The 10,712-nt window shown below is 40.8% G+C and overlaps 1 protein-coding gene across 1 annotated transcript; it reads right to left on the reverse strand.

Moving 5' to 3' along the window:
* Positions 1-7,888: 7,888 nt before the first annotated feature.
* Positions 7,889-9,934, reverse strand: LOC143851700 (protein DETOXIFICATION 48-like). The gene is made up of 2 exons (XM_077361183.1): positions 9,695-9,934; positions 7,889-9,513 (listed from the first exon to the last, which is right to left on the reverse strand). Exons 1-2 carry the CDS (start codon positions 9,809-9,811, stop codon positions 8,017-8,019), a joined length of 1,614 nt encoding a protein of 537 aa, XP_077217298.1. The 5' UTR covers positions 9,812-9,934; the 3' UTR covers positions 7,889-8,016.
* Positions 9,935-10,712: the final 778 nt, after the last annotated feature.

Below are 10,712 nucleotides of genomic sequence, written 5' to 3' on the forward strand. Positions count from 1 at the left end.
CCTGACAACGCACAAGTCAGTCGCGCGACCAGGGTCCAATTATAAATTCAAATGCGCCTGGGAACGCTTAGGAAGCATGTGAGTTTGCAATTGGGTAAGAATTGTAAGAAACTCAAGTGATAGATAATAGCTCCATGGGGTATTTTGATATATATAGTATGGATATTTATGAATTATGAAACATGTGACAAACGACTAATTGAGTGTTATATGATATTATAGAATGGCAAGACGAGGAGCTTGTAGGGATCACACGCGATCCATAAATGAGATTGTTGGTGGAAATCAGAATGAAGTTCCTGATGAGCCCATTAACCCAGAACCTCAGAATTTGGGGGATCAAGTCCCGAATTAGAATCAAGAACAGAATGAGAATCAAGCTCAGGATGTGAATCTGGACCAGAATGTGAATCCTCAAGTTCCCCCACCTGTAGCCCCTCAAAATGACATAGAACAAGAACGTACTGAAATGAGAAACTTTATGAGAGCCTTTGTTGGGATGGCAAACCAGTATCAGCAACAGCCCCAGGTACAACAGCCTCAGCGGGCAGGGCAACCACATCAGATGAATGGCATAACGGAATTTATGAGACTGGCGCCGAGATACTTTAAGGAATAAACTTCGGCGGATGACGCTGAGTCGTGGTTAGAAAGTACAGAAAAGGCCTTTACAACAATTAGATGTAATCGAGATGAAGATAAGTTTGATTTTGCGGCATACATGTTAGAAGGGAGAGCCCTCCATTGGTGGAAGGGAATCAAGCGTAAGTATAAGCACCGTCAGGGTCCTTTTACTTGGGCTATGCTACATACTGAATTCCTTACTAAGTATTTCTCTAGGAGTACTTTGTATAGAATGCAAAGAGACTTCTCTAAGTTACCACAAGGAAATATGACCGTTGAGGAATATGAGGCAAAATTTGATAGACTCGCGTGTCATGTCCCGACGATGATACTAGAGGGACAAGTTTGAACATGGGTTAGCCATGTATATTCAGAAGGGCATTGCTGGATCTAATGCCCCAGAAACTTATGCCGAGTTAGTGGATCGAGCTAAGAAGCTCGAAGCAGTTTATGTTGAAGCTCGATAACTCACCCAAATGAATCAAAAGAAGAGAGGTAGAGATGGTGATTTTAAGGGAGGGCAACCTTCTAGAGGATCAGCCCCATATTCACCTTCTGGAAAACAGCAATCATTTCAAGAGTCTCGTGGTAAGCAAGGAAATCTAGGAAATCAAAGAAATCAGATGCATCGTCAAGCTAAGTCAAAACCTGTTAGGACCCCAGCTCCTAAGTGTGGAAATTGTGGAAAGAATCACCCTTCCGAGTCATGTAGGTGGACAACCGGTTCATGTTTCAGATGTGGCGAGATAGGCCACAGGATTGCTGAGTGCCCTCTTATGGCAGGTGACTCTCAATCAGTTCAGAGGACCCCTACTACTTGGACGCAACCTATTCAGACGCAGACTATCCAGAGTCAAAATGTTCTAGCTCTTCCTGCAACTCAGCCAAGGACTGACCAGCCTCGCATTCCTAGTCGCTTACATGCTCTTACACAGTAGGATGCTCAGTCAGCCAGTACTGTGGTTTCAGGTACCCTACGTGTTGCATCTTCTTATGCTTATGTGTTATTTGACTCTGGAGCTATGCATTCATTTGTTTCCTCTTCATTTGCTACATTGTATTCATTACATTCTATGCCTATGGATCATGATTTATGTGTCAGTACACCGGTAGGAAAAAATCTCATTCTTGATAGGATTAGCAAGACATGTCCTATCAGGATTGGTGATAAAGAATTGCTAGCGGATCTAATACTCTTAGAACTCTATGACTTTGATGTGATCCTTCGCATGGATTGTCTATCAGCTCATTATGCCTTGGTGGACTGTAATAAGAAAATTGTGAATTTTGAGATCCCTGGAAAGGATAAATTTTGTTTTGAGGGGAGTGGGGGCACGCCCCACCCCAGTTGTTTTGTCCGCTATTCAAGCATGCCGATTGCTTAGACATGGCTGTGAAGCCTTCCTACCATCGGTAGTGGATGTGAATCACAATGAGGTGAGGATTGAAGATATTGCAGTGGTTAGAGATTTTGTTGATGTTTTCCTGAAGATCTCCCAGGTCTACCCGTAGACAGAAATATAGAGTTAACTGTCGATTTAGCTTCTAGTATGACGCCTATCTCTATGGCATCGTATCGTATGGCACCAGTGAAAATGAAAGAACTAAAGACTCATTTAGAAGAGCTGCTTGAGAAGTGTTTTGTGCGACCCAGTTTTTCACCATGAGGAGCACCAGTTTTATTTGTAAAGAAGAAAGATGGAAGTATGAAGTTATGCATAGACTACAGAGAATTGAACAAAGTTACAGTAAAGAACAAATATCTGCTTCCAAGGATAGATGATTTGTTTGATCAGTTGCAGGGAGCATGTGTGTTCTCAAAGATTGATCTTTGATCAGGTTACCATCAGTTAAGAATTAAATCGGAAGACGTCCCAAAGACAGCTTTCCGTACCCGGTATGGGCATTACGAGTTTTTAGTCATGCCCTTTGGATTAACCAATGCCCCAATAGCTTTTATGGACCTGATGAATAGGGTGTTTAGATCATTATTAGATAAGTTTGTGGTTGTATTTATCGATGATATTTTGGCGTATTCTAAAAGTCATTCAGAACATGAGCAGCATTTGAGAACTATTTTAGAAACCCTGAGGAAGGAGAAAGCTTTTCGAAAAACTCAAGAAGTGCGAGTTTTGGCTTGACTCAATATCTTTCCTTGGACATGTGATATCCAAGGAAGGAGTTTCCGTGGATCCAAAGAAGATTGAAGCAGTGGTAGATTGGAATAGACCGAACAATGTGGCCAAAGTTCGAAGTTTCTTGGGTTTAGCGGGGTACTATCATAGATCCATGGAAGACTTTTCACCTATCGCAGCCCCCTTGACTCGCTTGACCCGGAAAGGAATTAAGTTTGCTTGGTCATAAGAATGTGAGAAGAGTTTTCTGGATTTGAAGCAAAGACTGGTTACTGCTCCCATCGTAACTCTACCTGTCAACAGAGTAGGATTCCCCATTTATAGCGATGCTTCAAAGAAAGGACTCGGTTGTGTATTGATACAGAACAGGAAGGTTATAGCCTATGCCTCTCGTCAGTTAAGGCCGTATGAAGAAAATTGCCCAACCCATGATTTGGAGTTACTATCTGTGGTCTTCGCCTTAAAATTTTGGAGGCATTATCTGTATGGGGAACGGTGTGAGATATATACTGATCACAAAAGTTTGAAATATATCTTCACACAAAAAGAGTTGAATATGAGACAAAGGCGTTGGTTGGAGCTTTTGAAGGACTACGACTTGACCATAAGTTATCACCCTGGTAAGGCCAACGTGGTAGTTGATGCTCTTAGTCGGAAGCCGTCAGTCAATTTGGCAGCTTTGATTACATCTCAGAAAAGCATCTTAGAAGATCTGTGAAGAGCAGAGAGTGAAATTCGTGGGCAAAGTTTTGGAGTTCAAGTTGCTGCACTTCAACTCCAACCCACATTGCAGGAAAGGATTCGAATTGCTCAAGATTATGATCCTGAGTTGCGTGATCAAAGGTAAAATAGAAGAAGGAAAGGAATCAAAATTATGTCTTCATCAGGATGGCACCCTTAGATTTGGCCACCGCATATGTGTTCTTGATAATGCAGAATTAAAGAGGGAAATTATGAAAGAAGCTCATAGTACGAGTTATTCACTGCATCCTGGAAGTACAAAGATGTACAAGGACTTGAAAGGTAACTTCTGGTGGAGCAATATGAAAAGAGAAATAGCCCAGCTTGTATCGCAATGCTTAACCTATCAGTTGGTAAAGGCTGAACATCAGAGACCAGCGAGAACGTTGCAACCACTTTCCATTCTTGAATGGAAGTGGGAAGAGAATACTATGGATTTTGTGACAGCTCTACCTCGTACACCCTCAGGCAACGATACCATGTGGGTAATAGTTGATCGATTGACCAAATCAGCCTATTTCATACCAATTAAGATAGGCATGACACCTGAAAATCTTGCTAAGCTGTATGTGGATCAGATAGTTAAATATCATGGAGTGCCTGTGACCATAGTGTCTGATAGAGACACTCATTTTGTATCTCGATTTTGGAACAGTGTGCATTCGGCAATGGGAACTTTACTCAAGCTCAGTACAACATTCCATCCTTAGACGGATGGTCAGTCCGAAAGGACAATTCAGATATTGGAGGATACGCTCAGGGCGTGTGTGATTGATTTGAGAGGTGCATGGGACAACCATCTTCCCTTGGTGGAATTTTCGTATAACAATAGTTATCAGGCCAGTATCAAAATGGCGCCCTTTGAGGCCTTGTATGGGAGGAAGTGTAGATCACCCATATGCTGGGATGATGTGGGTGAGAATAAACTTTTACACCCTGAGTTGGTACAGCAGACTGTGGACATAGTACAAGTAATCCGGGAGCGCCTTCGCGCTGCACAAAGTCGACGGAAGAGCTATGCCAACAATAGAAGAAGAGAATTGAAATTTGAAGTTGGGGATAATGTGTTGTTAAAGGTGTCACCTACTAAAGGTGTGATGCGATTCGGAGTCAGAGGGAAGCTTAGTCCAAGATTTGTGGGACCCTATGATATTCTGGAAAAGATCGGGAAAGTAGCATACAGACTTGCTTTGCCACCTTCCTTGTCGGGAGTCCATAATTTGTTTCGTGTTTCGATGTTGCGAAAGTACATTGCAGACCCCAATCATGTCATTGACATAGAACCTTTGAAATTGAGAGGTAACCTATCTTTCGAGGAGAAACCTATTCGCGTTGTTGATTGTATAGATCAAGTCCTCAGACGTCGGACTATACCGTATATGAAGGTCCAGTGGCAGAATCACTCAGAACTTGAGGCCACCTGGGAACCTGAAGAAAAGATGAAAGCCAAATATCCGTTCTTATTTGATGAATCAGGTATGTGATAAGTTAAATTTTGAGGACAAAATTTTTGTATGGGGCGTAAAATGTAAATACCAGAAAAGCCCCCAAACGAAAATTCATTTTCCGGAAGGGCGTTTTTGTCCTCAAGTGTTTTAGCTTAATTAGGGCTTCTTAAATAAAGCCTATAAATACATCTTTTGGAGTTTAATCAAACCCTAAACTCGTTTTCTACAGACCCAAGAGAGGATTTCCATGAGAAAGAAAGAGGAGAACAAGTTTTGGAAGAAGGATGTGAAGAACAAGGTAAGAACTATGTTCTTCTTTGGGTTATCTTTTTAGAAACCCTAAAACAAGGATTAGGTGATCTCGAAAAGATAAAAGTGAAGATTTTGATTTTTGTTTAAGATATGTTCAAGGATTGACCTTCGACTCCTTAGGGTTCGCTTTGTTCCAGAATCCCTAACGAATCTAGGATCGGATCGTTTTGACTTTTGGAAGTTTTGCCTTCGAGGGTTTAAAGTACAAGTTTAGATAATTTTTTGATAATTACGTGTATCAATTCAGAGCGTGAAATTAGATTTAATGGATTCCTCCCGTCGATACGAGTCCAACGGATCCAACCACACGTGAATCAGAGTTAAAACGAGAAAGTTATGGCCTTCAGAAGTTTTCGGGACAAATCCGGAATTATGCGGGAAAAACCCATTCCGCGATCTTAGGACTTCCGAAGCATAGCTTAGGACTTCCAATGAGGGACCAATAGAATTTCTTAAACCCAGCCCGTGACCTTAGGACTTCTGAAGCATATCTTAGGACTTCTTAAGGGATGTCCAAACACTGAAATGTAGTGAAAACTTTGAAAAATCATAACTTCTTTATTTCTCATCCGTTTTCGACGCTCTTGTACTTTACAGACATGCTGAAAAAGTGTTGTTTCTGTTAAAAATAATTTCAAAAAGTTTTGAAGACTCTATAATGATGATAATTATAGAATGCTAAAAGGAACCATAAGATGGGTTACCGTGCCTTTTCCTATTGGACACTAAAGGGTGTCATGTGTTAGTGGAAGGACATACGTGGCTAATAGGACTGAAACTAATGATGAAACTCATGAAAAATGTTCATACTATCGATTGTAGGTGATTAAGGTGAATTTGAAAAGTAAAATATCCATCATTGGAGGTACGTGATTTCATACCACTTTAGTGATATGATTCGCCATTGATTGATATGGCTTTATGATGTGTAGTTCTCTAATCACTGAATAACTGAAACCTATGAGACCCTTAGTCTTTGATTTGGGTCTCGCATGCTTATCTTTTATTGAATACAATCTATTGAATTTTGTACTCATTGATAACCAACGAATTTTGCATTGAATATGTGACCCTTTTGATATAAGAACCTTTTGATCATTGTATACCCAACTATTCTAGTAAATCTTGTGGAACCAATGTGAACCACAATCTTTGGAACTTTGTACGTACCTTTGGACTTTGTGTATATATGGACATCTTTTGTGAGGCTTAGGTTATATGTAAATTATAAGGGCCCACACCAATGGGGGGTAATAGGTTGGCTTTTGGGTCCCGTCAGTGGGTGCCATACGCTGACCCTGTCGATAGGTAATTGAACTAAGAAATTAGTTTCAAACCGCAGGCAGTCGGGTAAAATAACTTGCTTTTTGGGCTAAGCCGATGATCTTTGGGTGATTTCGTACCTTTCTGATCGCTTTCAGTGATCTCTTAAGACCTTGTGACCTCTCTTATTGAGGCCTTCTTTGATATGAAAGTTCGAAATATGATTTCGTAAACTTTGTTTCTCAGTTATCGCAATTGTATCAGTAATCTCATATACAACATTACTATCTTCGGTTGCCTATTGACCCTCTCTTTGCAGCATGCTTTTGACCCCACTTTAGTGGTGCGTCATTATGTACTGAGCTTTTCAGCTGACTGTGGTTTAACGTTTCTCAGACCTTGGCCCTCGTGGAGTGGGTGAGGGAGCGCAGGCGTGACATTTCAATTTTTAGCTTTAGTCTATTCTATTAGTTTCATTAGACAGTGGGTATTTGCTTAGGTATTATCAAGACTATGTTATTTTATTTTCTTTGTTGGTTATTTGGGAGAGCGAGAGAGGATTAAATATTGATTATTTGGATTATTTATGCAACTTTGGACCATTATTGATGTTATGTTGTGGATGGTTTTGTTATCGGTTTGGTAGCCTTGTATACTTGTAGGGTTTCCTTGCAGGTGTACGACGCTATCATGTTCCTAAGCCTTATGTGTGCGGCTTATGGGGGGGGACATATATTTCAGTGATTCAGGCAATTGAAGAGTGAATAGAGACTAATAATATTATAATGATAATAAAATTTAAGTGCTAAATGAATCACCACCATGATGTAAAAAGGGAAACCAAAAAGAAAAAGAAAAAGAAATGTAGATAGAGATATAAATTAGAAGAAGAGCTTTGTTTATCTAAGATCAACACAATTAAAAAGAAAAGGGGTTTTCTAAGGTGGGATTTTAAAAAAATAAAAATTGATGAGTCTTTTTCGAATATTTCAGTATTTTTATACTCAAGGCAGTAAAATGGCAAAGCAAAATTTACTATTATCTTTCCTTTATTAGGGTTCTAAGTTCTATGAATAATGTGTGCTAAATTCTTAGAATTCAAAGGGTTCTTGTTAATTTTCCCTTTCTGGGTACTTATTCTTGTCTAGTGGGCTAAAATAGAAGGAACAATAGGACAAGTTGAAAGATGCTCTCTCCACCCTTAAAACAACCGTCAACTCAACCTTTTGTTGATATTCTTAATTCCTCCCCTCCTCTCTCTCTCTCTCTCTCTCTCTACACTCACATGTTTCTATGATAGACAAACCAATCCCAAGCAATACAAAGTAATCAATAAGAAATATATCTACAATGTTAACACCACACTTTTAAAATCATATGAACTTAAAAACAGCTAAAAAGTGAGGAAACCCCTCTGCAATATAACTCAGGAGTACCCTCTATAATTCTAACATCATCCCTCTCCAAAAGGAAAGAAAAGAAAAGAGAATCTCTCATTCATTTACAGTAGGCGTAGTGTGTATTAGAGGGTCTGTTTCTTGTGCAACTGGCTTCACAATCTCATCTTCAACGCACAAAATCTCCTCCAAACTATCTACCTTGTTAGTATGCTTAATAGATGTACAAGTAAAAGAACTAGCACCAATGGAGGCTTGGGTCAATTCTCTTGCCCTCTCTACCTGGACCACCCAATCTGTTGTTACTAACACATACAACATCAGTAGTGCACATGTCGCCTGCGCTGCAAGCAGGCCAATCCAAAGTCCAGTGAAGCCCATTCCTGCCACAAAGCCCATGATAATAGCCACAGGCATACCTACCAAGTAAAAGGCTCCCAAATTGATATTGGCACCAATACTAGGCCTCGCACTTCCCCGTAACACCCCACAACCGGTCGTCTGAGGGCAATTCCCTAGCTCGCATAGCCCCACAATCGGTAATGCCACTGCCGTTAGCTCTAGAATCTCTGCATCACTCGTGAAGAACCTCCCCCAATGGTGTCTCATCAACGTGGTGAACACCATTGCCCCTAGGCCTAGTGCAATTGCACATACAATGGACACAATCATGGCAATTCGAGCCTTAGCTGGCCGGTTCGCACCGAGCTCATTTCCAACCCTTGTAGACACCCCCAAGCTTAAAGCCGCGGGGAAGACATAAACCAAAGAGGTAGTTTGGATCAAGATCCCCATTGAAGCAATTGTAACCTTTGGATTGACAAGTAGACCACAGAGAATTATCATGAGTTCATACCACCACCATTCGAGACACACCGAGACACATGTGGGCACAGCGAGACTAAGCAAGGATGACCACCCTCTAAGGCATTCCGTACTGGGAGACACCCATGAGTCCTTATACACACCGGAGAATAATATAAAGATCAACAAGAAAAGGAAGAGATTGAGATTAGTCCACACCATTGCTAACGCCACTCCAGCAATGCCCATCTTATAATGCACGACGAGGAGGAAATTGAGTGGGACATGGAGGACTACGGAGATCGCCGAGCAAAACGTTACGGGTAATGTGATGTTTTGAGTCCTCAGATAGATTCGAATTGGGTGGAGGAGCGATAGGAAAAAGAGATCGGGAATCGAGAAGATGATAAACACATGGGCCATAGAAGAGATTTGCTCATCTTGGCCGCACCATGAGAGAATTCTCTTCATGTTGAGCCACATAAAGGAGATGGGCATGGATGTGGAGAGTAATAGGAGTACTGTTCTTTGTAGAGTTAGGCCAAGGAGCTTCCACTGCTTTGCACCAAATGCTTGACCACAGATGGGCTCCATTCCCATGGCCAAGCCAGAGATGACTGAGTAGCCTGTGATGTTTGCAAAGCCAATTGAGAGAGATCCACCTGCGAGCTCGAGCTCGCCGAGGTACCCAAGAAAGAGCATGGAGATCATGGCTCTTGAGTATAAGAGTAGACCTGTTAGAGCTGTTGGGCCTGAGATCTTCCCTATAGCTTTGACTTCCTCCTTAACCTGAATTCATCAACATAACAATGAAACAATGAAAGGCAACAACATGTAAAAGAGAAACAAATGGGCTTTGTTTTGCAGGACTTAAAAAAGAGAGTGACTCTAAAGCAAACAGATATAAACACGTGTGTGTATATATGTTCTTGTGGGGTGTTTTCAAAATTTCATTGATTGATGAATTTACCTCAGAGTGAGTTGGCCATCTATGCAGTTCATGGGTATCAAGATCCATGGATTTATTGGAATTTAGGAGGTGGGTGTTTTTGAGAGAGAATAAAGAGGAGGGTGTTGGGTTGCACATCGCTCTTGCTCTTTCTACTAGACTTGAATTGTCATGAGATTGAAAGTCTTTGTTCTTGTGTACCTTCTGTGCTGGTGTTGTGTTCTTGAGTGATTGTTCCTTGTCTTTTGAGTAGAAAGTGAGGATAGATAGGGGGTATATATATGGAGGGAATGGAGACTTTTGTATGGGTTCTAAGGAACAGGTGTCAAAAAGCACAAGAAAGAAGAAAAGTTGCTACATGTGTGTATTGGGTTCGGGGGGTCCTCCCCCCTCCTTGTCCTTGTTTACCCCTTATCCTCATCTTTGATTCTCCATCTCATTTCAACCCAACTGTCAGAGAGGAAGAGAAAGATGGATTGGACATGGTTTTGGGACTGAGTGACCTAAAAAAGAGCAAGAGTTCACCTGTGCTAGAGAAGCTGCTCAGATCCTTATCTGATAAGGCAATGTGAAAAATAGAAACCAATTTAGTGATTGGTAGGTTTAATGTTTTAAGGCTGTTAAAAATTGTATTCTATATGGGGCATTGACTGGTGGAATGATGCGGGTATTTTAGGCATTTTCTTATTGCCAAGAAAAAAAAAGCAAAAAAAGAAAGTTTTTACTTCTTAAACCTACTATTAAGGCTGTGGTCTTGAATAAGATTCTCCATCTTTCTATATGAATTATTATTTAGGTCATGTTCTTTAACCTTTCTCAGCAGCGCTTCTATGCTTTTTTTGTTCCGGAGTACGAAAAAAACCAAGAAATGTGTTAATGAACATTGACCCATTCCGCCTATTTCTTTTATTTTCGACTCTGCAGCGGAATTTTGAGGTGATTTGTGACGAATTCTTGGAGCGAAGCGACCCATTTTGCCCCATCTAAAAAGTCGAGAATTAGCTAGTCTTGTACTGTATAACCTTGTTAAGGCTTCAAT

The sequence above is a fragment of the Tasmannia lanceolata genome, unplaced genomic scaffold (assembly GCF_043159265.1).
Source record: "Tasmannia lanceolata isolate RefF3 unplaced genomic scaffold, GAP_Taslan_0.1 ptg000018l, whole genome shotgun sequence".
Lineage (NCBI taxonomy): Eukaryota > Viridiplantae > Streptophyta > Magnoliopsida > Canellales > Winteraceae > Tasmannia > Tasmannia lanceolata.